The sequence below is a fragment of the Narcine bancroftii genome, chromosome 10 (assembly GCF_036971445.1).
Source record: "Narcine bancroftii isolate sNarBan1 chromosome 10, sNarBan1.hap1, whole genome shotgun sequence".
In the NCBI taxonomy this organism is placed as follows: Eukaryota; Metazoa; Chordata; class Chondrichthyes; order Torpediniformes; family Narcinidae; genus Narcine; species Narcine bancroftii.
Genome location: NC_091478.1, coordinates 79,293,178 through 79,321,097, shown reverse-complemented (window position 1 = coordinate 79,321,097; position 27,920 = coordinate 79,293,178). Strand labels below are relative to the sequence as shown.

Here is a 27,920-nt window from a genome sequence, read left to right as displayed (position 1 = left end):
CGTCCGACACGACCAAATTCTACCATGTGGTCGCTGTCCTGGACCAGGCCACCGCCAGACGCATGCTGCACCTTGTTCAGAACCCACCCGCCGAGGACAAATACGAGACCATCAAGTGTGTGCCTACCGGGTCCCTCAGACTATCCAGATCAGCGTCATCCCGGCCACGGCCGTCGAGTCCAGGAACTGACCTCATGAACCTCCCCTCCATGTGGCCAACGCAATGGCAATCTGGACATATGGAGACAAGACAGTCCACTTCCAGATCGGCCGACGGAATTTCGCATGGAGGTTCACCGTCTCGTCCCTCCCAACTGCCATCCTGGGTGCAGACTTCCTCCTCACACATGGCCTTCTGGTGGACATTCGAGGTAGGCGGCTGGTGGACGTCCGTACTTTCCAGGCTGTTCGCCTCAACGCCTCTCGCTCGGAGCAACTGCAGATGGCCACGATCAGCATGCCCAGAGACGAGTTTCAGTGAATTCTGGATGAGTTCCCGACATTCCTCAAGCTACAGTTCTCCGCTGCCTCGCCAGCCACGGGGTATTCCACCACATCCCCACCCAGGGCCCACCGGTTCACACCAAGGAACACCGGCTCCTGCCTGACAAGCTCCGGGTAGCGAAGGAGTAGTTATAGCACCTGTTGGAGCTGGGGATCATTCAGCGGTCCGTGGGGCTCGCCGCTCCAACTGGTCCCGAAAGCCTCCGGTGGCTGGCATCCCTGCGGAGACTATCGACGGCTCAACGAGGCGACCTTTCCTGACCGTTACTCCATCCCTCACATCCAAGACTTTATGGCCAACCTACATGGTGTGAGGGTTTTCTCCAATGTTGACCTGGTGCGCGGATTTCACCAGATCCCGGTGTACCCTGAGGACATACCCAAGACGGCCATCATCACCCCCTTTGGCTTGTTCGAATTCCTGCGCATGCATTTCGGGCTCAAGAACGCCGCTCGGACCTTCCAGCGCCTCGAGGACTCTGTGGGCAGAGACTTGGATTTCGTCTTTATTTATTTGGACAACATCTTCGTCGCCAGCAAGGATCGGGCGCTACACAAAGCCCACCTACGCGCCCTTTTCTCCCGGCTGTTCGACTTCGGCCTTACCATCAACCCGGCCAAGTGCCAGTTCGGGAAAGAGTCCATGCAGTTCCTGGGCCATACCATCATGGCCGAAGGAGCCATGCCCGCCGCTGCGAAGGTCGCCGCTATCAGGGAGTTCCCACATCTGGACAGCCTCAAGGGGCTGCAGGAGTTTGCGGGTATGGTCAACTTTTACAACCTCTTCATCCCGGGAGCTGTGCGCATCATACAGCCGCTATTCACCCTCATCACGGCCAAACACAAGATGCTCGCTTGGAACCCAGAAGCCTGCGCCACATTCGAGGCAACCAAGGACGCCCCCGCAAAGGCCACCATGCTCGCCCACCTGCATACCACCTGCATATGGCACTCTCAGTCGATGCCTCTGCCACAGCCGTCAGTACCGTCCTGGAGCAGCTGGTGAATGGACATTGGAAGCCGCTGGCATTCTTCAGCAGCCTGCTCTGCCCGCCGGAACGCAAGTATAGTGCCTTCGACCACGAGTTACTGGGCATGTACCTGGTGGTGTTTCATTTCCACTATTTTTTGGAGGGGAGGACTTTAACCATCTTCACCAACCATAAACCCCTCACCCAGGCACTCGCGATGGCAAAGGATCCCTGGTCAGCCCGCCAGCAGCGTCACCTCTCCTTCATGTCAGAGTTTACTGCCAACCTTCGGCACAAGGCGGGGAAGGACAATGTGGTTGCCGATGCACTCTCGCGACTGGCCATCTGCGCGCTGACACCTGGCCTCGACTTTGACCAGCTCTCCCAGGATCAGGAATCTGATGAGGAGACGAGGGCCTTCAAGACCGCCATCACGGGCCTGCGGTTCCGAGACTCTGAGCAGCAAAGGCACCATCCTGTGCAATATTTCCTTCGGCACCCCGTGGCCAGTGGTTCCCCAGCAGTGGAGCAGGCAGGTCTTCCGTTACATCCACGATCTTTCACATCTGTCCATCAGGTCCACGGACCGGATATGGTGACAGAACGGTTCGTATGGCATGGGCTGCAGACTGGGCCAGAACGTGCACCCATTGCCAGACGTCCAAGGTGCACAGGCACACCAGGGTGCCCGTACAGGAGTTCGAGCACGTTCGAGAATGGTTCAGCCACATTCACGTGAACATCGTCGGGCCCTTACCCATTTCCAGGGTCAACTACTTCCTCACCTCAGGGCATGCTTGGACTTGTTCGAACCCCCACTGCCGCCCAGGCATGGCACCCGCCCGTCTCACGTTCCCGGCGAACTGTTTTCCGCGGAGTACATTTTCGTTCAGTGGGGCCCAATCGCGCCACCTCTGCAGTGACCATATGAGGGGCCGTACAGGGTTGCACAGCGTTCCAGCTCGACGTTCACGCTGGACTTTGGCAGCAGGCGGGAGCTGTTTACCATAGACAGGCTGAAGCCAGCACACCTCGATCCCACCGAGCCCGTGGTCATTGCCCAGCCCAAGAAGCGAGGCCGCCCAGAGAAAAAGGACATTGGCGCAGGTTCTGGGGGGTCTGTGTGGCGGCTCACCACGAGGCAGGCGAACTGGTCCCGCTTGTAAGCCACGCGGGGGGGCAGCCAGCCAAAATGGCGCCATCGGGGGTTTCCCTTCCTTTCAGCACGGGGCTCAGAAACCCACGCTGCGGGACCACGTGACGCCCGAGTGACGTCAGCGCCCTCCAGCGGGGTTCTCAGCCAGGTCTGGGCTGGGAGTATAAGTGCAGCCTGCAATAAACCAGTCTGTTCACTGAGCTCAACCCGTCTGGTTGTGTGTGTGTGTTATTGCAGGAGCAGAGTAGCTGCCGCTACAACACCATCAAAAGGCAGGCATTGCTGTTTAGACCACAGCTAATTACTTCCACATGTCATCATTCAGCATTCTTCACCTCAAAGATTTCTGACCTCAGTCTAAAATGTCTAACCTTTTCAGAAGTCACAAAGACTTTTAGAGCAAGGATTTCTTACATTGTGTGTGTAAAAATAAATAACGCACCCTCCCTATGATCTTGAATGCACAAGCTCTACTTCTAAAATAATGCAGTAAAATCGCCATTATTCAGAAATCAGACATCGGCAACCTAAAGGAATTTAAATCAATAATAATAAATAAAAGTTTAAACTTATAAAATTAAATGTTCTCTGAAGTAACGCATAAACCTTTGGTGAAGATGAGAGAAAATATTCAGCCAGTGGAGTGCTTTGGTCGTGCTTTGCTCATAGGAGCTATTTGAATAAAGTTATGTTTGACTAAAATGGCATCGCCCAGGATGAACTGGTTGATGCTGCTCGCTGTTGGCTGCCTGCTTAATAAGTCAGAGTCTTGCTCCCTGCTTCGTAATAATCTTTACCTTTATTGTATTAGTAAGTCTTTATCTATAAACGGTGAAGGGGGGGGGTTAATTATATACAAAGTTATTGTTCATTGGCCAGCTCTGTGGAGATGCAGTGACAGGTTAAATGTTTTCAAAGAATGTGACTGAAAATAAAGTAAAAAATTTTTATATATTCATGCAAGTGAAGTTTCTTCAGTGTAACTGTTTATTCTTAATACAGTTGAATGAATTAGGCATTGTAAGAGTGAATCTCAAGCAATCGGAATATTTGCTTATCTGGCATCTAACAATCTCCTTAGGTGCCAGATACCAGGAATGTTAACAGTACATTAATTGTTTCTAATTCCAACACTGCTTTCTCAGTTTCTTGCTTTAATAATTGTGAATGTGCAGAAAACCTGTATCAACTTTGTATGTGCTTGTCACAACCTTTTAATGAACTAAAGTCTATTTTGTTACTTTTTTGAGAAATAGCTGTTCTGTTACAGAATCTGTGGTTTAATCAAAATACAGCTTTTTTTTGTGGAAACCCAATGTGCAGAAAATCAAGCCCTTGACCAAAAGTCTCATTATGAAAGCAGCCAATCTGATACTAAAAATTAGCATGATCCTTCAAAGCTGGCACAATCAACTGCAACCATATGTAACAAACCATTCATTGAGATCCATAGTTCAGTCAGCCTTCCGTTGATTAAGCTGGGAATTGACAAGGAAATTAAATCCAAATGAGTCAATGTTTACATCATTTGCTAATGGAGCATTCAGTTCCTGGTGCATGCTGAGATCTCACCAAATCAAACTGCATTACTTGTGCTAATCGTGCTTTTCTTGAAATTTCTCCTGATACCATATTAGCTTATAACTGGGCAATGAAGAATAATGAAATAAGTAACCAGATTCACCAGAACACATCTTAAAAGGAAAATTAAATTGGTGATGACTCGTTTTTACATTTATACGACCAGCAAACCATTTAGTAATAATTTTGACAGTTTTAATGTTAATATCTAATCTCTCCAGGTTCAAATTACTTAAACCGATCTGTAAATTAAGCAAAGTTAATTCTGAAGTATTCAAGCAGTAATACTGAATTTGGAGAAAAGGATAATTGGGTCTTACCTACATCAGGATTCGCTTCACTCCTCATCGCCATGTATCATTTTTCTAATAACAGACCCAATGTGGCCCATTCTCTTCATTAGCGCTCAAACGCTCTAGGATCCTGTTTCTAGTTCTCTTCAGCTGGACACCATACCACAGCAATTTGCAATGTTACTCGTGCCTTTTTCTAGTTAGTTAATCACGCTGTAAATCAGTTGGCACATGATCAATGTGTCCAGCTGGAAAACAAGCCAAAAATTGCAAAAGAAAACAAAAACTGATTAAAAATAGAAAAAGTTAAACATAAAATATTTCAACTTGTAAAACAAGTAATAAGTTAATATTTCAGATATATGGTCCTTCTTCAAAGCTGTCGAAATTTAGGCTTTGCTGCTTTTTTGCACGAGTGCACCCTCAACATTCAGTTAGACCCAAGCTAAACACAATTGTCTGCAGTTTGTCATTGAAAATCTTCATTGCCGTTATCTTGCAATGATTATCACATCAAACTTTTTCTTTGTAAAATGTTTGCATCCACTGTCATTTAAAACTGAATTGTATAAGCTCATATCAAACAAATTTGAAATGTTCTGAGTCTACTGGTACTTGGCTGTGACTTAATAATTCAAGTCATCCTGAATTTCATACATAGGTACCAGTGCTTTTATGTGTGGTCACATTTAGTATTAGTGCTCTCAATTTTCTAACTACATTTTAATTTTTGGCCCTCAATAGCTTGAAGCAAAAGTAATTATATGTCAGGCTAATTTTTTTTATATAGTCCAGGAAATTAGAGATACAAACTGCAGTAGCTCAGAATTAGAAAAGGCAAGAAAATTGTCTTTGCTTGTATTTGATAGATTTTTATATATTGCATGACCTACCATCCTAATTGTGGAATCTTCAGTCCCACCAAATTTTGCTGAGTGGAAGTTATTGCCTGTATTCACCATTGCTCTGACCTCATCTACTCCTGATCTGGATTATTATAGGAAGTTATTTCTCAAAAAAAGAACAGTGGTTCTCAACCTTTTTTTTACACTCACATACCATTTTAAGTAATCCCTTACTAACCACAGAGCACCTAAGACATAGGATGCCTTAGGTGCTCTGTGGTTAGTAAGGGATTATTTAAAGTGGTATGTGAGCGGACAAAAAAAAGTTGAGAACCACTGTCTTAGAACAAATAGGCAGCTTTGAATAATCAAAAACATTATCATAAAAAGATAACTTGCCTTGTTTTCTTGCATTTGGACAATCTCTTTCAGTGAAGGAGCTTGCAGATTCTGTACCAGGATTAACCAGGCACAGGATCCAAAAACAGACTCCCTATGATAAGTGGAAGCATGGTGGCAGACCCAGTAGAACTCCTGCCTCACAGCACCAAACACCCATGTTCAATTCTGACCTTGGGTGCCCTGCAAGAATTTTGCATATTTTTCCAATGAGAGCATGGGATCCCTCCCGATGCTTGGATTTCCTCCCACACCCCAAAGACAAAGTCATGCAGATTGGTAGGTTTAATTGACAACTATAAATTGCTCTTAGTGTGTTGTTGAGTGGTAGAATCTGGGGGGAGTAAATGAAAATGTGGGTTGAATTTATGGCAAAAAAAAATTAATGTAGGATGAGAGTAAATGGCTGGTTGATGGTCAACATGGACTCTGGGCTGAAGTGCCTGATTCCATGCTGAACTTCCCCGTGATTCTATGATAAATTGATGAGGAACCTCAGCAAGCTCCTGCCCCATCTTTGGGCCTTGCAAAGCACGACCAGTAAATTATTTTGGGGGGAAAATCAAGGCTAATAATTCGGTGTCGGTGTTGCGCAATTGCTCAGCAGGTGCTCCTTCTGTTCGATAGCCTACAGGACACCCTTGGGCAAGGTGTAGTACCTGTTTAGCCTCCCAGTCAGGGTCACATGAAGCCATGGATTGTGGATGATTTTTACAAGCAGGTTCTACAAATTGGAATTTGTGGTTGTGAAACTAAAATTGCTGGAAAGATGAATCTGCTGATCAATGGCCAGGGCTACCTGTCCAGTATGGACATTGCAACTGAAAATGGCAACGGGAAACACTTCAGTATTTTTTTCCCATTTATAATCATGAACTCAACATCGACTAGGGTCTCAGCTCAAAGATGGAGCCTTCACCAAAGGAGAACAGGGCAGGCAACAACTACAATTCAGAGGGTTAGAGATCATGACGGATGGAGAGTTCACCCACGCCAAACAGCAAGGCACCTGAATGAATGAATATTTCGGGGAGGGGGGTGTGTGAACTTAGGACGGAATAGGAAGATTCATTTGTCAGCACATGAGGATTGTGCAATGACAACTGACTGCTTCTCTCTGACATTGATGAATCACAGTTGCCATCTAATGGTGCAGATAACAAATTACAAGTTAACTATGTTTAATATTGTCAAGCAAAGCAATCTTGCTCTTTATTGGTTCATTGGAGCTTGCATTGTCCCCTTGTTTATTTCATGAGCCCAGTTTTATTTAATTTAATTTTTTTAGATATACGGCATGGTAACAGGCCCTTTCGGCCCATGAGCCCGTTCTGCCCAATTACACATTTGATCCATTGTGGCTGGTATGTTTTGAATAGTAGGAGGAAATCAGAGACCCCTGAGGAAACTCACGCAGACACAGGAGAATGTACAGACTCCTTACAGACAGCATGGAATTCGTATCCTGGTCCTGGTCTCTGACACTATATACTAACTGTGCTACCCCAATGTAGAGACCTTTACAGGCCAAAGCCTACAGCAACTTCTTATCCTTCATGTCGTATTCGGCTTGACATCTGAGATGTCTAGGTAGCTTCAATATTAAATACTGGTTTACAAATATGTGTAAAAATTACACTAAGAGGAAATGAAAAAGTGAACAAGAGATGTTGTACAATCCAAATACATTTGCGCAACAGGTAAAACTTTAAAGACCACACTGATGGGAAGCCCTCATTTAATGTGCAAGTGATTCTTACACAACATTTGTATCTCAGACACTATCAGAAAAGAGGAAATATTTATCAACTGCCTTTTCAGTATTTTTTGAAGAAAAGTTTGTGTAAAACACTTACCCAAAAACGTTCTTTAAAATGTTACTTAAATCCATGCTGTAATTCTGTCACATAAATTAACTTCAATCAATAAATCTAATGAAAACAACTTGTACTTGCTCAGTTTTAATTTGCATTCCATTTATTACCCATGCTTAAAGGACTTTTCAATTGTACTGCCAGTGACTAAAAACTTGAATAAGCATCAAACTTCTGAATGTTGCAAAAGGCTCTATGGCCTGGATAATTTCATAGGTTTTGGACAGTAGAAGACCAGGATCACTAGAAAGGTAAACACCACATCCAGTTTGTGTTTAGCAATAACACATAACTGGATGATCGAGGGATACCCTTAATTAGGAGATCTCTTGTACCTATCAAAGGATGGAGGTGGGCCTTGTTTTTGCACTTCATCTTAGTGCAGTGATTGGCAGCTTTATTAGTGTATTCAAGTGTCAATCCAGATAATCTATCTTATTTTCTTATGTCATAGGCATATAAGATTATGAGGGGCATAGATAGATAGGGTGGACAGCCAGCATCTTTCTCTTGGGGCAAAACCAGAGAACATCTGTTTAAGGTGAGTGGAAGAAAGTTTTGGAGAGATGTCTGCAGTAATTATTTTTTTCAGAGTGGTGGGTGCCTAGAATGCATTGCCAGGGGTGGTGGTGGTGACTCTTAGATAGGCACATATATACAAGAAAAATAGAGGGTTAAGGGTGTGAGGGAAGGAAAAATTAGACTGTAGTGGAATAGGGTTACATTGGTCAGCTAAACATCAATGTGCTGCACTGTTCTATTTTCTTTAGAGGGCTATTCAGCCAATTGAAGCAGGGCATTCCCATTCCTCCACATTTCACAGTAACCTATTCTCTCCTACATGTCCAAATGCTACAGTTCTCTGACCACCCATCTGAACTAGGTGAAATGATGTTGCTATTTAAACAAGTTCTGCCATAATGAGGAAAAGCAAGAATGCTCCCATGGGATCAGAAGAATCTGACTGAATGGTGGAGAACAATATCTGGAAGAGGCATGGTATGTGTAGCAGAGGACCTTAGCGACCGTCCAGGGTTACAGCTGTACATTCTATACTGGCAGATGCCAGGTGGTTCTCCAACAAACATGCATTTTTTTCTACAAATGACCGCACTTTGTGGAAGCCAACAATTCTTGCAAATCTGTGTGCCCACTTTATGTGCTTCTGAAGGAAAACTTGTTGAAACACCTTGTCTTTGTCTATGCCAGTGGGGTGACTTTCCTGATGCAGCAACTGGAGAGATATTCTTCAAGTCAGTAGAAGCAGCCTGGAATGATCCAGAGGTTACAAACCTGTCTGTGACCATGAATTTAGTCTTTATTGGCAAGCAGTCCAGACTTTTGCATGTATTTGTCTTGAAGGTAACTAAAAAAATCACAGAACTCAACAAGGAGTATCTTACTGAATCTAACTCTATTTTAGGCAGTGTTATTCAGAGAAATCTACATCTGAACATGGAATCCCTGACATTGTGACTGGATAATGAGCGCAGCTGTGATCCCACCACTCGACACCACTTCTTTTCTGACTTCCTTGTCCACTCCTCTCTCCCCACAAATCATCACCTTGACATCCACCCCTGTGACCGCAGGAGATATTCCACATGCACCCAGACTTCCTCCTTCACCACCGTTTGGGGCCTCAAACAGTCCTTCCAAGTGGGAGATTGCTTTGTTTGGTACCTCGGCTGTCTGCCACAATACCATAGATCTCCCAGAGGCCACTATTACAAACTCCTGTTTAGTGTGAGTATCACTTTAAGGGCCAGTACAGGCTGCAACCATTCACAGATTTGGAGCGTCTGGGTGGCATCAGCTAGTACAGGCTGTACCAAATTCACTACTTTGTAGAAGAGAAAAGACATTGGGTGCTTTCTCCTGGGACACAGGTGGTGAGAGAGTTCTGTGTATTGGAACACTGAAGGAACAGCATTTATTGACCAGCAGCCATCTCATCAAACATTGAGCAGGGATGACTCTGTGTGATAATGGACAATTTGGCTGATGCTCCTTGTCAGGGGAATTATTGAACTCCATTTGACCAAAGGAAAGGTCACTTTGATTGACCCGTTCCTGGGTGTTGGAATCATGCATTTCATTTCCCCTACTCAAGGAAAAGAGGAGTTGTGACAACTATTCATACGAAAGGATATTTCTCTGGAAGAAACTTGACGAGGGTTCATGAGTTTTTGGCAATCTGCTCGCGCATTCTCTCCCATCTCCTAAGTGACTGTCTCTGCATCACTTTTGAAGTTTTTGTTTCAACAATGGATTTCGAAGACTGAACTTTAGAATGACTTTACAGAATGGTGTATTCACATTCACACACACACACACACACATAGTTGTTTAGATTTGACTAATGTGTTATATTATTAGTAGTTCCTAATAAATATAGTGTTTTAAAAGAAAAATATAATGCTGCCTTTGTGAATTTGCATTACTCCTGGTAGCCAACATAACACCACCTATTTCAATTTCCTGCCCCATTCCTTTCCTGGCATGTCAGTCGGTCAGTGGTCTCATGCACCGCCAGACTGAGGCCACCCGCAAATTGGAGGAACAACACCTCATCTTCCATCTGGACACCCTCCAACTGGATGGCGTCAACCTTGACTTCCCTGGTTTCGTTTAAATCGCCCCACCCCCACCACCTTCTTCCCCCAGTTGCCTTTCCCCCAGCTCTGTCTCCCTTTTCCCTCTGTCTCCTTTCATGAGCCAAAATCAATTCTCACCTTCTCTTATCATATGCAATACAATTAACACCTTTTGTTGGTCTGGACTCCTCCCATGGCCAGTCTTCACTTTCTGTTCTTGGTGCCTTCCTGTTCTTTGCTTATTCCTTGAAGCAGGCCCAAAATGTCAGTAAGACACCTTTGGATGCTACAAGACCAACTGAGTTCCTTCAGCATTTCTTTGTGTTTTTAACTCCAGTCATTGCATCTGCAGACTTGGGTGTTTCAATTCTCTGTGCATATAGCCCTTCTGTCCTCCCCAACCCCCACCCACTCCCAGTGGTTCATTTCTATGCAATCCAGCAGAAGAGGAGCCTGGTGCAGACAAATCCCCATAGGAGGTGGTTTCTCTTTAAGAAGAGACACACGATGCACACAACAAGGACAGTTTAGTCTTCGTGTGAGCAGTGTGTTGGAGTGGGCATTGAGTCTGCACTGTGCTGTGTAGCAATCTGGCAAAGAACATACTTTAAATGTTTAGCTCTTTCTAAACCTGCTTATTCTGTGAGCAAATAAGAACCGTTGCTTTTCATGCCAGGGTTGGACACCATGCTGGTGACTAATGGTGATCGTTATATTATTATTGATGATATTTGGGGAAGTTTTACACCAGGTGCATATTTCTATTGCCAATGAAAATCCCACCAGAAACTGAGATTGAAGTGTGTGTGTGTGTGTGTGTGTGTATAAATACTTCAAAGTGGAGCAATATTTTAACTGTTGCCACGGGAATTTCAAGGTCATTACCTTGCATGCATTTTCTCCCTTCCCCCTCACAGAAATTCAAAAGTGAAAAATTATATTGAATATTGGCAATGTAACTTCTTAAAACGATTGTTTTTGTAACTAATATTAAAGACCATTCGCTGATTGTGGCTGGATTCTAATACAGTGAGGCTTTTGAAATGATCGACTATTACAAAGAAGTTATGGCTGACTTGGAGGCCAAGAGGAATCAGCTGAATGCAAGAGATCAAAGGGAATCAGAACAACCTGAAGATAAGGAACACGCTGATACCATACAAATGGCTGTCAGGTTCAACAAGTAAGCCTGCAATGTATTTCATTTATTAGAATGTAATATTTGGGGGGAGGGGTGGGGGTGGGGGAATACCTTGTGCGAGGTTTCATAATGTAATTTTTGCATCCAGTTACAAAATTTCTTGTTTTTTTTCTCTTCGCCTGATCAGCTGTATGTCAGCAAAGCGAAATTATTTAACTGAACGTCATCAGCTTTCTGATGAAAAACATGTTTAACCATGAATAAAATGTATGCAGTAATTTAATTAAGGATAATTAATTCTGAGGCATTCGTGCTTTTGTTTGGTGAAATTTTGAATATCTACGATTTGCTGTCTCCCTGAGATGATCAGCTTCAAACTAGAGCTGATTATTTGTTTAAAAGAAAATGTTTGTCAGATTTGCAGTTTTGAATCTTTATGCCTACCAATATAAACTGAGATGATTTTGATGAATGTTGTGGCATTTTCTTAAGATTTTCTTTTCCTAATTTTATATACTTAATGGTAGATTTACTCGGACACTGTTCAAGAGGACAGCAGGATTTTTAGTGTGAGCCTGATATGATCTTTTGGCTTTTAGAATGTAGTATGTTTGAAATCCTTTTGTAATTTTTATTTAAAGTGGACAGAATGATCAAGAAGAAAAAGAATAATGAAAATTAATTTTTAATAGAGCTTCAAAGATCTTCATGGAAAAAACCTACTAATTGTTATTTTATTTAGAATGGAAAATTTAAATTAGCAAAAATGTTCCCACAGTGGCACATTGAGATTTTTTGATATTGCATAGAGTGTTATAGGAAAATCCTACTTTTATCTATACTCCACCACATTACCCCACCGCTGCTAATTTCCCCCTACATACATGCGTAAACACACATACATGAATAGCAATAAATGGATGAATAGATTCCATGAATCAAACCAACATTTGTGCATATATGCAAACAAGGTATTCTCTCTCTCTCTCACACCTATATGCGCAGTTTCACAAAGAGGGCACTTTATTCCAATCATGATGGGTTCCTTTACCTGTGTTTCTTTGCCTCAACTGAGTCAAATATACTAACTTAATTAGCTGTGATGATGGGATTTTCACATACATTTCCCTGTCCTGGTATTGGACTACCTTTCTGAATATCTGCTGTATCCACTATGGACTTTGATTGATAATGTCATTACATCACATTGGACGGAACTCGTAGCCTGAATGCAAATTGCATTGCTTTCTCTTTGAATGAAGAATTTATTACAATTGCTAAGTGTGTGAAGGAAAAGCTTTGGGAACCTGATGCAAAACAAATAGAGTGAATTAGCTGCTGGAATGTAGAAGCAACCATTGCCAATGGCAGTCAGCCACTAACCATTTTTCCATTATTCTTCATGTTTTCCAACTTGCAGCAGGAGTCTTTTGGCAGATTTAAAGCCAATTTGATGAGAATTGTAGCTGTAGTAGTTTGCCAAAGAATTTTGTCATAAAATATATCTGGGAGTTGGTGCAGGTATCTGACCTATTGATTGTGCACAATATCTAATCAAATTGACAATAGATTGCCCTATTCAGTGAGTATTTTTACAACAAAAAGTATTTGGATTTACTTTTGTCTGCCCAACAATTTAGATGAGATGAAAATTTATTGTCATATACACAAGTACATTGTATAGATGCCCCAAAATTCTTGCTGTAGCCAAATGGGTACATAAGATACAACTACATTAGTATTAAAAAATTACCACAATCTGCCAAGACAGAATAAGCGATAGTAGATAGAAAGGGTAGATATTCACAGATGCAGCTAGTGCAATAAAAAAGTGACATTTTAATAGTGCAGACAGGTCTTTTGCTGGACCTGGAGTAGTTTATGGTTAAGGTAGTATGGATGCTGATTAGGGAAAAAAAACCTCTTGAACTTAGAGGTGCTGAACACCAAGCTTCAGTACTTCCTGCCTGAAGGTAGCAGTGGGAGAAGATTATGACTAGGGTGATGGAGATGGAGATCCTTTATGACGTTGTCTGCCTTCCTAATGCAGCACCTCACTTGAAATTTATCTTAATATTGGTCACGTTCATGTTTATTCTCATCGAATTGTACAAGTTCAACCTGACGAAAGTCCTCAGTGCAAAAATGTTCAAACAGTTCTCCGGACCTCAGTGCAAAAACATGCAAGAACACAGCCAAACATAACATGCAGACAGACAAACGATACACATGCAGTAGATATACAATCATGTGCCGCTTAACGTCCGACCACATATGTGTCCGTGGTCCCATAATTATCCAGTTACCATGAGCAAGTCTGCAGCAATTTAGAAAAAGTGATCACTAACTGAAGGAAATTGTATACTTATATTCCCAAACTAATTCAACTGCCCAGCTCTCTCCCCACAGCCCCATGTCAGTCCCCACACTGATCCCATTGCCCTGCTCTCTGCCTACAGCCCCGTGTTGGTCCCCACACTGATCCCTACTTACATATAAAAATTTACAGTACACTACAGTATCCCATATAGCTTTGCTAAGTACATAATATGGTATTCGCACAATGTCCACATTGCATAAAGCCCAATTTCACAGAACATATCATGGATATTAAATGGCACATACTGGTATACATAGATACAAATAAATAAGTATTGTTTAATAAATAGTAGAATCTTGGAGGGTTTGTATGAGCAGTTCATTCAGTCATTCAACATTATCATGCCCATGGGAAAAAGCTGTTTCTTAGCCTGGTGATTTTGGCTCTGATACTCCTGTATTTCTTTCCCAATGGGAGTAGCTGAAAGATGCTGTGTGAAAAGTAATAGGAGTACTCAACGATTTTGCGTGCCCTCTTCCAATAATGATCTCCATGGATCACGTAAATGGGAGGGGAGGGAAAACCCAGTGTAATCCTCTCTGCCACTTTATGATCCTGCATTAGCCTCCAATCTGATGCTCCACAGCAAATGTACCACACTCTGATGCAGCCGGCTAAGACGCTCTCAATTGAGCTCTTGTAGAAAGTTGACAGGATGGAGACCAGTAGCCTTGCCACTTCAGTCATCTGAGAAAGTGCAATCGCTGTTGTGCCTTCCTGCCAAGTGTGCTATGTACCCAGGATAGCTCATTTGTCAAGTGGACCCTGAGGAACTTGGTGCTTTCTACTCAGTGCACTACCAAGTCATTTCTGGTTCTGAAGTCCACGATCACCTCCTTTGTCTTGTCCATGTTAAGACTCAGGTTGTTATTCTTGCACCATATCAAGAGATTTTTCGCCTCTTAGTGATACCACTCATCATTGTTGCTGATGAGGCCCAACTACTATCGTGTCATCTGCAAACTTGTGCACTATTATTTTTATTTTTTTATATAATGTCATAAGATGCTTATAATATGAATGTTTCCACTCTGACGCTGCTGCAAAACACCGAATTTCATGACTTGTTCATGACAATAAATTCTGATTCCGAGATTAGTGACGAACATCGGTACAAATCCCTGGACTCTCATAACCACCCTGCTTCCCGTCAGAACTACTTCCCATTTTCCCCTTCTGATGAAGTTACAAGTGTTTTCATCCACACAACTAATTTCCTCAGTCGTAGTTTCCTTATCACTAGACTTCATGACCATGTTTGTTTCATCTCTCGGCCCTCTTCTCTCACCCAGGAACAGTTTTCCCTTTGTCCTCATCTTCCACCCCAACACTGTAACTTTTTATTTTTGGAATATTTTATTTTGATTTTATCAACAAACAGTACCACAATTACCATCACAAATAAATAATTAAATGTGAATTAATCATTGATACATGTTCCAAATATAGCCCCAACCCCCCCCCCCCCCCACCCACCCACCCCAACAAAGCCCTTAAAAAAATGAAGAAAAGAAAAGGGAAGAAAGAAAGAAGGAAAAGGGAAAAGATAAGAAAGGAGCAGTCAAGATCAGGAGATTTGTAAGATTTATGTTGTTTCCTGCAGACGCGAGTACCCACCTCAAATCACACCCAAAATGATACTACTTGAATGGTGTCGAAGACAGAAGCTTCCTCAGCCAGTGTATGAGACAGTAAGTTTTAAACCAAATGTTTGCAATACAGTGTGATTTTTCACAAAGATGCTTTGAAGTAAGTTTCCCATTGGTATGATTTTTTTTAAAATGCAGTTGTTAAATTTCACAGTTTCCTCCTCCTACAACTGGATCATTGTACCAAGACATGTTTAAATACAGTTGCTTAGCACTGATAAAGATCACCATTCATGGATACAAGCTGAACAGCTCTTTTTTCATGTGTAGAATTTGTGAGTCCTTTTTTCCTGACACTGAAAAATACTAATATGGACTCATTTGCACTAGGAAATGTGAATAACTGGGACAAACACAATTGAAGAGCATTAATATTTTATTTTAAATCCATTTTATTTTACATCCTAAATGAAGCATACATTTTGCACTGAGATGCCCATGTAGGTTGCACAAGCACACAATTTCCACTGGATTGTCCTTTTCATTTCCACCAAGATAACAAGCCAGGCATCATATATACATTTTTTTTAATTTTATAGCTTAATTATGAAGTTTGATTGGATGTTAAATTCAGCAGTGGTACAAAGAGCTGAGCAGTTAACTGAATTGGTTCCAAAGCAAAATACTACAGGTACTAGAAATCTGAATTTAAATCAAAAAGCCCACGAACACTTTATATAGCAGAACATATGAAGAGAAAGAAACAGTTAACATTTCAGTTTCAAGACATTATTCTTAAAAATTAGATAGTGATCTTTCCTGACAGTTTCCTTGGCTTTGAACTTGCTCAAAAATTATAACTGTAACCTTTCCACAGATGTGAAAGTAATCAGCATTTTCTGTTTATTTTTAACCAGATCCCCAGTTTTCTACTTAATATCAACAACTATATAACTGGAAACAAAAGTAGTACCACATGCAGTGCCCTCTATAATGTTTAGGACAAAGACACTTTTTTTCATGCATTTTCCCCTATGCTCCACAGTTTTAAATTTGTAATCAAACAATTCAAATGCAATTGAAATGCACATTCCAGATTTTACTCAAGGTTATTTGATAACATTTTGGTTTGCCCTTGTAGAAATTACAGAACTTTTTATACATAGTCCCCTTATTTCAGGACACCATCATGTTTGGGATATTTGGCTTCTTGGGTGTTTGTGATTACTCAGGCATGTTTAATTGCCTCATTGGTGCAGGTATAAGAGAGCTAGACTTGCTTTGAAGCTTTTGATCACCTTTGGAGTCTCTAGTTGCCATTTTTTATCTTATGAACCAGATTTGTGCCAATGAAAGTCAAAGAAGCCATTATGAGGCTGAAAATCAAAAATAAAACACAAACCTTATGATTTTCCAAATCAAATATTTGGAACGTCATAAAGAAGAAAGGGCATACTGGTGAGCTCAGAAATGGCAAAGGGACTGGTCGGACAAGGAAGATTTCCACTACTAATGTCAGAAAAAAAATCACAAAACTTTTGACCAACAGATCAGAAATACTCTTCAAGAGGCATGTGTGAATGACGACTGTCTGCAGAACACTTCATGAAGAGAAATACAGAGGCTACACTGCAAGATGCAAACCACTAGTTTGCCACAGAAACAAGATGGCCAGTTTGCCAAGAAGTATTTAAAAGAACCTGCAGAATTCTGGAAAAAGTTATTGTGGACAAATGAGACTAAGATTAACCTGTATCCAAGTGATGGCAAGAGCAAAGTGTGGAGGCATAAAGGAACTGCCCAAGATCCAAAGCAGACCATCTCATTGGTGAAACATGGTGGTGCGGGATTTATGGCCTGAGCATGTATGGTTGCCACAGGTTGATGATATAACTGCTGATGGCAGTAGAAAAATGAATTCTGAGGTATATAGAAACATCTCATCTGCTCAAGTTCGAGTAAATGCCTCCATACTCATTAAACGGTGCTTTGAAGCACGACAATGATCCCAAACAAACTTCAAAGCAACCAAGGAGGTTTTTGAAGCTAAAAATTGGAAAATATTTGAATGGCCAAGTCAGACATCCAATCTAAATCCAATTGAGCATGCCTTCCATATGCTGTAGAGAAAACTTAAGGGATAAGCCCCCGAAACAAGCAGGAGCTGAAGATGACTGTAGTAGAGGCCTGGCAGAGCATCACCAGAGAAGATACTCAGCACCTGGTGATGTTCTTTGAATCACAGACTTCAAGTAGTCATTGTATGCAAGGGATATGCAACAAAGTACTAAATTTGACTAATATACTTGCCATTGCTCTGTCCCAAATGTTATGGTGCCCTGAAATGAAGAAACTATGTTAAAAAAGTGCTGTTATTTCTACATGGTCAAACCAAAATGTATACAAATAACCCTGAATAAAATCTGGAATGTGCACTTTAATCTCGTGTGTATTGTTTGATTACATATTTAAAACTGTGGAGCACAGGGGCAAATGGAGGGAAAAAAAATGTCTTTGTCCCATACATTGTGGAGGGCACTGTAGATAGTGGAATTTAGATGTGAAAAACTCAACAGTTTAAATTGGTTCTGATAAATAGAATGTTTTGGCATTTGCCATTGTCAAAGGTCTTTGGACAGATAATTACTGGTAACAATGTTTTGCTTTGTGCTAGGTACAAAGACCTTCAGACAGGTTATTTAATTCAGTTGTGACAGTGGCAAACAAAAAGTACAGATCCTCCTATTGGTAAGTGACCTAAATGCTGATTCTCTATCTCACTGAATTTTAACTATGTTGCACTAAATTTGGGGAAATGATGGTATTTAACAGTGGGGACTGGTTAGTAGATGTCCTTTGTCTTGCTGACATGATGGACTAAGGCTCATTCTCTCGTATACTGTAGGAACTGAGATAGTAGTGATGTAGAGCTTAGCCTCTGAATGTGTACATAGCCAGCATCATATGTTTGCTGAGCTTGAAGCTGAAGTTGGGGTGACTGTTCTAGGGAGGGGATATCATGGACAGAATGAATTCCCATTTGGCTTGTTGAATACCGCCAGGGAATTGTAATCGACATCAGATGCAACTTTGCCATGAGAAAGATTTGTCTGAATAATGATGCAGATTGATGTTTTGTCTGAATAATGATGTCCGCATGATGTTTTGCTGGTTGCTACGTTCAATGGCCATTTCCTGTGTCGGCTCAAATCATGGGCCACTACATCTAAATGAATTAGGGCTGCTTATTGATGATAATGAGTTGATTGTCATACATGGCAAAACGTAATACATCAAAATTCTTGCTAGCTGCAGCGAATGGGTAATTCACAAATAAATTGGTATAGTGTATATTAAATTAAAGAGACAATAATAAATACAAAAGAGCTATATAATAAATGTTGACAGTTACCATAGTGCAAGAAAAAAAGGTGGTTTTACAGTAGAGTAAATAGTCTTTCTTATGGTGTTGGAACAGTCCATGATTGGTGTAGTGGGTCTATTCAAGAGTTTGATAGTCATTCGAAAGAAAATGAAGAAGGTGCTTGTCGTCAGGTATGTGCACCTTTATCCTGAAGGTAGCATTTGGGAATAGGACAGGATCAGGGGGATGGAGGTCCCCAAAGTAGTTGGCTGACTTCTTGTGGCAGCAACTCACACGGATGTCTTCAGTGAATGAGAGGTCAGAGCCTGTGATGTCCCTGGCTATGTTTGCTACTTTCTGCAGTCTTCCATGTTCCTTACCAAACCAGGTGATGATGTCACCAGTCAGTGCATCTGTCGAAGTTTGATATCGTATTTGACAACATGACAAATGTCCTCGGACTTCTTAGAGAGTAGAGGTGTTGGTGCTCTTCACAGTTACTTCAATGCGCTCTCTCAAGGAGAGGTATTCTGAAGTATGGACTTCCGGGAACTCAAAGGTACCAACCCTTTCCATCTCCACATTGAGATATTATTCATATATAATTTTTGACCAGTTAATCCTAGCTTTGATATGAATTCACTTTGTCAAACAACTAGACTTATTTTTTGACTGCACAACAAGGGGATGTGTGACAATTTCAGTCCAATTTCAGCATGTTTATTTTAAAAAAGAACTCAAACAAAAATCCTGTTCTCTTCCTGAGTTCTGCAAGAAGTTCACCCAGATTAGGGGAGCAGAGTTGGTGTAGTGGTTAGCGCAATGCCGTTACAACGCCAGCAATCGGGTCTGGGGGTTTCGAATCCTGCACTGTCTGTAAAGAATTTGTACATTCTCCCTATGTCTGCGTGAGTTTTCTCCGGGGGCTACAGTTTCTTCCCACCTTTTGAAATGTACTGGGATTGTAGGTTAATTGGGTGGCAAGGGCTTGTAGGCCAAAATGGCCAGTTATCATTGCTGTATTTAAAGCTCCAGCTCTAGAATATTCAGCTTTATCTGATTTTAAAAGCTTGGCATGATCACTCTCATTTACATATTTATTAATGACTTATGAACAATCTTTGAGCTTAATGTTAAATATAACCCCTTAATAAATGAATTTGTTCTTCTTAACTGAAAAAGAGGACTGTTATCTTAATGCAGTTTGGCTTTTATTGAGTCCAGATGATCAATGATAACCAGTCATGTATAGCGTGTGTGGAAACTATTCTTTAGTTCATTGCCAAGTGTTACACTATGGCATTTGCTTAATTGGTTTAAAGTAACATTTTGTTAAGATCATCATTTCAATTTAAGTTTCTAATTGGAACTAGAGGAGAAAAAAATATTTGATCACTCCTGTAGAACAGGTGCACCTGTGCCGGTCACTAGCCTCCCTCCATTCAGTTGCATTGTCTTTATTGAAACCAAAGTATCTGAGGACATCTGTTTAAGGTGAATGTGGGAAATGTGTGAGATTTTTTGTTTGCACAATGAGTGGTGGGGACTTGAAATGTACTGTCTGGGGTAGTGGTTGAGGCTGATACAATAGGGACATTTAAGAGACTGTTAGACAGGCACAAGGATGTAATAAAAATGCTGTTATAGGGAAGGGTTGAATTGATTATGAAAGTTTATGTAGGTCTGCCTAAGAGCTGGTAATGTTCTATGGTATGTTAAGGAAAAAGAGTAGCCAAACTTGGGTGGCGCAGTTAGTGTAGTGGGGTTAGTGCATTGTTGTTAGAGTCCCAGCCATCCGGGCCTGTGTTCGAATCCCACGATCTCTGTAAGGGGTTTGTATGTTTTCCCTGTGTCTGCAAGTTTCCTCTGGATGCTCCAATTTCATCCTATGCTTCAAAACCAAGGGTTGTAGGTCAATTGGGCAGTACAGGCTTGTGGACTGAAAGGTCCTGTTACTGTGTTTTATGTCTACATTTTTTTTATTTTAAAAACTCTTCAGGCTCTGTTCATCATTTGTACCTCTTGATGTCTAAATCTATATTTTGTTTGTGTAAGTGCTGACTTCATCAACCAACATGGAATTTTATTTAGTCAAGCAACAGATATTCACAAATAAATTGCTTTTGTTTGGTTTGGAATTGATTTCAGACCAATTATACAGTTTTAGAAAGATGCTGTCAGTTTAACTTTCATCCTTTTTTCTCCAGTTGGCACACCAGCAGGTGAATCAGGCTTGTTTTAAATTGAAAAACAAAATCAAAAATGCAGGAAAATACACAGCAGGTCAGGCAGCATCTGTAGGTGGGTGGAGCTCAGTGTTTCAGATCATGGACCCTTCACCCAGACCTGCAGAGTTCTTCCAGCATTTTTGTGCTTTTTAACTACAATCACAGTGTCTGTAGACTTTTCGTGTTTCAGTCCGGAAAGGTCAACTAATTTTGACTTTAAATTTGCCTGACTTCCTTGCATGTGTGCTTCTGGTGAGGATAGACCACGAGATAAGTTGGGCAGAATAATTTTGCCGTGTATGTGTGTGTCTGTTCAACCAGTAATGTACTCATGTTAAAAGTGCAATGCATTGCAGAATTTAAAATATCCTGTCACTTTCATGTCTTAATTAACGACGATGATCTTTATTTATCATACACATTGTTCAAGGTACGTACGCTGAAATTTTCACTTGCTGCAGCCAGACAAGTACTTGTAAAGGAAAACTATAATAGTAAACTAACTGAATTTAATTAAGATTCAGTAAATACATAAGATTCTGTAAATAATTATTCACAGTAATCCTGGTGCAAAAAAGTAATTTACATTAGTGCACCAAGGAGGGGTTCAAGAGTCTGATAGGTATTTTTCAGTGCTATGTTCCTTCTGCCTGAAGGAGAGCAGTGCGACACATGATTGCTCTCTATCTTCCTGTCTTGTCCTCAGTGAGGCTTGTTTAAATTGATTTGTGTTTACAGATTTTATCAAATGGTAAAGCAGACTCTATGTGCTGAGTGACTGACTCAAGCTCCAATTCCCTGTACTGTATTTAACCGTGCTATTTCTCTTTTTGGTTTCTCAGGGATAAAACAAAGAAGATGGTGGAACAGTCAACTGCTATTGTATGCCTACAATCTCTGGGAGTCTCTGAAGGAAAACTGTATGAGGGGAAAAGCCCATTGAAAAATAAACGTAAAAGGGATGAGCCAGAAGTCCCCAATGGGACAGAAATGACTGATACTTCCTCTCTGGACACCAATAAAAGAAGCAGCCCCTTGCTGACAAAAGTTTAACGACCCACATTCCAGGAGTAATAGAATAAGCAGGAATTCTTTGAAGTGGAATGGCAATTCAAAAGTTGTTTTATAAATAAAGTGACTTTTAAGTTGTACATGTATATTTATATGATAAATGGATATACATCACGTAAATATACATATTTAATCAGCCTGTAGTCCTGCCTTGATTTTTCTTGTCGTCATTCTCCATGAACTCCACAGTTGCTGGAATGTTGTTTTAATATGGTGGCCACATGGCTGCAGAGCAACAGAGGCACTGGTGTGCCAGAGAAACTTTCTGAAAGGGCTAAAATGTTTGTTTTTCTTTCCTTTTTGATTCTGTCTTATACAAATAGCTGCATAGTGTTCTCAAACCACTAACTATGCCAGGGTGTGCAGTTTAATGTGTTATTTGTTCTGCACTGACTGACCATCTGTGGCTTCTTTTGCCATCTTTTAATATTTAATTTTATTAACTATTATCAATAACCGACTGTACATCATCAATCCCCACTCTCGTATATTTTCTTTATATCCTTTTCAGTTGACTCTTCCACATCTTCCTGTATAAATAAAAACTGAAAGTACAGAAAAAGTATCAAATCAAACTTTCTCTGGATATTTTGCTTATTTCTGTACAAGCAATATTCTAGTTCAACGTGAAGCTGGTATATCAAATATAATTTTGTTTTTCCATCTTTTTAAAATTCTGACTTTACCCTTTCCTCACTTTCTTAAGATAGAGGTAAATATGTTTTCATTGGTGGGGGAGACTAGAAACAGGGTAGTAGATTTAGGACGGAGATGAGGAGGAACTGCTTTTCCCAGAGGGTGGTGACTCTATGGAATTCGCTACCTATTGAAGCAGTGGAGGCCTCCTCAGTGAATATATTTAAGACAAGGTTGCATAGGTTTTTACAAAGTAGGGGAATTAAGGGATGGGGGGGTAAAGAGGCAGGTAGATGAGCCTATCATCAGATCAGTTATGGTCTCATTGAATCGCAGAGCAGGCTTGATGGACAGAATGGCTTGACTCCTCTTATTTCTTATGTTCTCTCTTGCATTTCCATTGGGTTTCTCTCTCTTACTCTCATCCACATGAGCCCAGTGCTTTATCTCTTGTTTTTCCTTCTCATGATAAACTTAATAAAAACAATTTGTAGCCCAATACATCATCTTTATATACTTTTAAGTCAATCTCAAGGCGTGGATTTGCCATATTTAATTCAGACTTCCATCTGCAATGAGATTTAATTTATCTGGTTGTTAATTTATTCTGTGGGCACTAGCTATAAATTGAACAAGGCATGTACATCTTCAGATATTGTTCCCTGCTGGAATATCAGCAGCTGGTGTCCATGAACAGTCTGGTACAGTATTTTATTTTCAATGGGACTCCAAAAAGTGTCGGTGAGCTAGTGTTCAGAGTAGAGTTCAGCATTCCTTCAATTTAGCTCCTTTACCTTTAGTTTAGAATCAAAAAGAACACCTAAGTGTAAAAATTACAGTTGTCATGTTATGCACTTCACAGAGCAGACTCAATAATAACTGATGGTACATTGAAAGCTTTCATAATTCGCACACGGTCTTCCTCACCTCTGTGGTTTTGATTTGGTTCTGGAGTCCAGATTTTGCTTGTTCCTGTATCTAAAGGAGCTGTGGCTCAGAGATGTTAAAATATTAGGTTGACATAGCGGATGACACAGCACTGTTACAGCGCTTGCGTCTGGGACTGAGGTTCAAATCCTATTGTACATTCTCCGGTGTCTACATGGGTTTTCCCCGGGGGGGGGGGTTACAGGTTAATTGGGCGGCACAGGCTTGTGGGCCAAAAGGCCTGTTACCATGCTGTATGTCTAAATTTAATATTTTTAATTTTTTTTTAAATAGATCCCCCAACCGCACAATCTGAGAACTGGAGTTACTTACTGTCAAAACAAGATAACTGGAAAAAAAATTGAACGTTTTAGATATTCTAAATATGCTGAGAGCTTCTTACCTTGAAATAGCTGGTTTTGATTCTTACTGCTGAATTCAGCAGAACTGAGATGACAGCAGCCTGAGTTTAGGTTTAACATACCAATGCTTTGACAAATGACCTGTTGCCATTTTTTTTAAAGGTAGACATAGAGCACAGTAACAGCCTCTTCCAGCCCACAAGCCTATGCCACCCAATTGACCAACAACCTCCGGTACATTTTTGAAGGGTAGGAGTAAACTGGAGCACCTGGAGGAAACGAATGCAGACACGGGGAGAATGTACAAACACCATACAGGCAGCACAGGATTCAAATCCGGGTCACTGGCGCTGTAACAGCATTGTGCTAATTACTACATCGACCATGCTGCCGTGGGCTTGGATGGCAGGTCTCTCTGACAGCTCGTGTTAAGATGCAAAAATATCCAATGACACACACTGTCCATTCTTCCAGATCCTGCAAGATAACTGCCATCCCTGGCCTTATGTTCTCCCTCCCTAGACCACTGAGCTTCATATCCTTCATCCCCAGGCCTAAGTTGCAATTGCTAACCCATCCCATGGGCCAGACTTGCAATCTCACTTGGATGACCAGTGTAACATTCATATGGACTAAATCAAAGTAGATAAAGTTTAGTAAGGGTAGTGGGGGGGGGCAACGACACTGTTCAGAAGCACTGCTCTAGACCCATTGTTACTGAAATGTTTTGCTTGAGAAAAATTGTCATTGGCCCATTTCCTTTGGAGTTATGAAACCATGCACATAATGAGTCAATTAGATACAAATTTAAAACAATGGTTTTTAAACTTTTTCTTTCCACTCCCATATGACTTTAAACAATCCCTTTCTAATCACAGAGTACATAGCATAGGGATTACTTAAAGTGGTATGGGAGTGGAAAGAAAAAGTTTGAAAACCACTGATAAATCAATGAAGAGTTTCTTATGTTAATTGAGCAAATCCACCTTAGTTTATGGTCTGGACCAATTTGGTGCTGTTTCACTTGGAATTTGATCAATTTCCTTTTTTCTTGTGGTGAGCCCAGTCCAGTGTTAATCGTGAACATAATGTTTTCACTCACCAACTAAAAGGCTAATCATCAGCCTGATCTCGCAGCTGGGTGGAGAGAATTATAATGAGCACAGGCTGTCAGGAATTCTGTTGTCGAGATGCTTCTAACGAGCCTACATCATCCCCACTGCAAGTGATCTTCAATTGTTAACACCAATATAGTGCATCAATAATGAGCCTTGCCCACAGGTGTACCTGTGGGTCTCTTGAAAACACTGCATTGGTTGGAGAGGATGGAGGTCAAGAAGTTTTGCACTGCTTTTTTTTTAACCCCCAGAAAAAAAAATTCCCAGGATGTTCCCTGAGGACAAAGAAAAAGGCCAAGTAAGTTGAAATTCAAAGCACTTTGTCAGAAAAAGAAATATTCAAGGTAATATCCTCAGTAAATTCTAATTATTTAATTACAACAGTGAATTGGTTGGAGACCCACTGACGGGTGGTGAATTACTTGCAGTGGGAATTTATTGAAGGCTTTGTATGTTGCTTGGAAATATTCCCAATATTTAAACTGTTTGAGAGGTGAGGCTAAGGGAATAACATCCCTTTTTCCGCCATTTTACAAAGTGCACTCCATACATTAGATGGTATTTGCAGTATGTTAAGCAAATGATCAGTGGTTTAGTTGGTTTGCTTACTGTGATGGGCTTTCTATTTGTTTATCATTCATTTAATTGTTGCAAGATGTATTGGAAATGTATAAAATATATTGTGCAAATTTATGACCAAGTCTTCCAAAGTTTGAGGTACACCCAATCTGCTGGAGTGCAAATTATTGGTCCAGGCTGGAGCTCTTCATTGAGACTTGAAGGGTCTGGGCCAAACCTCCATTGTCTTTCTCCTACTGATGCTACCTTGTCCTGCTGAGTTCCTTCGGATTGCATTTACTCTCCAATTTCAGCATCTGCAGTCTCCTGTGTCTCCAAAATTCTAGGTTGAACTGCAGTGTCCTGAAATTCTCCCACAAGTTCTCCTTCCGTCTTGTGCCTGTTGATAGAGTTGCCTTTTCATGAACCTCACCGGTTTGGGCTATGTAATGAGTTGAGCAGAAATCAATCCACCCCGTCTTAAAGGTGTAGCACCAAACTCCACTGACTTTTGGGCTTCCATTTAAGTTTTAATGAAATAAACCAATCTCTTTACAAAACTCTTCTTGATGATGGAATGTCAGCAAATAGTTTTTCAATTATTCTAAGCATTTTGTCAGCTTTGTTCATTTTTGCATATTGAATTACTTGGAATATTTTAAGGTGAATGTTTACTTAATGAGGCTAGCACAATTCTTTACTTGTTGAAGTAGTTCAACTTTTTGTGTGTACACTTTCACCTCTACACTTAACGTTTAAGGTTACTTGGCTAGTCTTTGTAGTACCTTGCACATTCTTAGTTTGTTTTTGTTGGACAGCTTGAATCTTGGTGGTTAATTGCACTCCAATGGGCAACTTTGGACTTGAGAGGCTTTTTGTTCAGTATTTCCATATGGCCTTGTTCTAGTAAATTGGGGAAATTTAATAGTACGTTATGAGCTCGTGAACAAAACTGAATCCCATGGTTTGAAAGGGGTGGTAGGACTGTGGATGTTTTTTTTTTAATTGTAGATAGCGGGCAAGTTAACAAAGCAGTTAATAATAAAACAAATAAGATTCTGGCCTTTTAATCAAAGCAAGGAGTACAAACAGTAGAAAGACTGTGCCTCGCCCAAGGAAAACATTAGTTTGACCCCATCTGGACATAAGCAATGTTGCCCATCTGTGAAGTTTTGAGAATCTCTCCTAGAAATGCCACTAAAATTTCCTGAGTTCTGTTTACCATGTTAAAATTGCAAAAAATTACTTGAGTACAAAATTTTCATCTAGATTTCCCTTTAAATCACTTTTTGTTCATTGATTTTTACCTGATAACAATATCAAAGCCTCTCCATCTGAAGTCACAATGCTCCTGTGTCTTGAAATGAGATCTAATTGATAGCATAGATTTGCGTAATCCTCCTTCAGTCAGCCTGGATATCAATGACTGCCTGTCAGCCCCCAATGTTTGGTGTTAATTAAATGATGCATTTCTGCTCTGACCTAACCGACTGAGAAGATCTCATCATTTAGTAAAACAAGTGCCTTCACACAACTGCAATTCTATACACCAAAGTTCATGTGTGGCACACCAGGTAAGCTTAGAGAAATGAGCTCTGGTGATGTTCATGATTATTACTGAACAACATGTCACATGAAGATTATCATCCCTGCTTCACAGGTGAAGGATCTTAACATAATTGGACAAGTAATCAGTGTGATGCAATTAGATCGTTTGTGTTAGAAACATTGTTTAACTAGAATCTGAGTGATTGCTGGAGCATTGAACATTGTAGGGCAAGTGGAAGGTTGAATGCTGCCATTGACTGCTGGGATCACCAAGTCCAATGTACAGTTTTTCCCCATTCAAGCCGAATGTTTGAGCTGTGCATGTTGTGTGGAATGGAAGCTTCCACCTCATTAGACCCAGAGAGAAACAATAGACCCCAGTGTTTTCTCAAATCTAAAGAACAAACCCTTTACAACTGGAGAACTCTTTACAGTATTTGCAATGCCCTTTGTCTCGATGGAACTTTCATGAGCCCTCTCACATGCCTGACTGGATTAGTTGATTAATGGCTCAAGCCCTGAGAAATGGCAACTCCCACTCCTGGCATCGGTGGGATGGCTTTGTTTAGGGTGTCCAGCTCCTCCCGCTTTGAGCTGGTTACTGATATGAGTGGATCTGGGTTCCACTTGGAAGGGCTTCACTGGCCTCCTCCGAACTCTTTTGAGACTTCCTTGCGGGTTCCAGTGAAGTAGAGATTATAGGCTCATTTCTGAGTGATGGGTGTGATTGGTGGTTCAATGGTTTCTGAAGTTCAGCTGTGTCCAATCAGGCATCCAG

The 27,920-nt window shown here is 41.0% G+C and overlaps 1 protein-coding gene across 2 annotated transcripts in view; it reads left to right on the top strand.

The window, feature by feature from the left end:
• The window catches only part of dus2 (dihydrouridine synthase 2), an 86,695-nt gene extending 64,566 nt beyond the window's left edge, over nucleotides 1-22,129 (top strand). For both annotated transcript variants that reach the window (XM_069901543.1, XM_069901542.1), the window contains exons 13-16: nucleotides 11,251-11,403; nucleotides 15,345-15,432; nucleotides 18,005-18,078; nucleotides 21,765-22,129. In XM_069901543.1, coding sequence (XP_069757644.1) covers nucleotides 11,251-11,403; nucleotides 15,345-15,432; nucleotides 18,005-18,078; nucleotides 21,765-21,975 — 526 coding nt within the window. In that variant the 3' untranslated portion in view covers nucleotides 21,976-22,129. The remainder of the gene's footprint in view (nucleotides 1-11,250; nucleotides 11,404-15,344; nucleotides 15,433-18,004; nucleotides 18,079-21,764) is intronic.
• The last annotated feature ends 5,791 nt before the right edge of the window (nucleotides 22,130-27,920 follow it).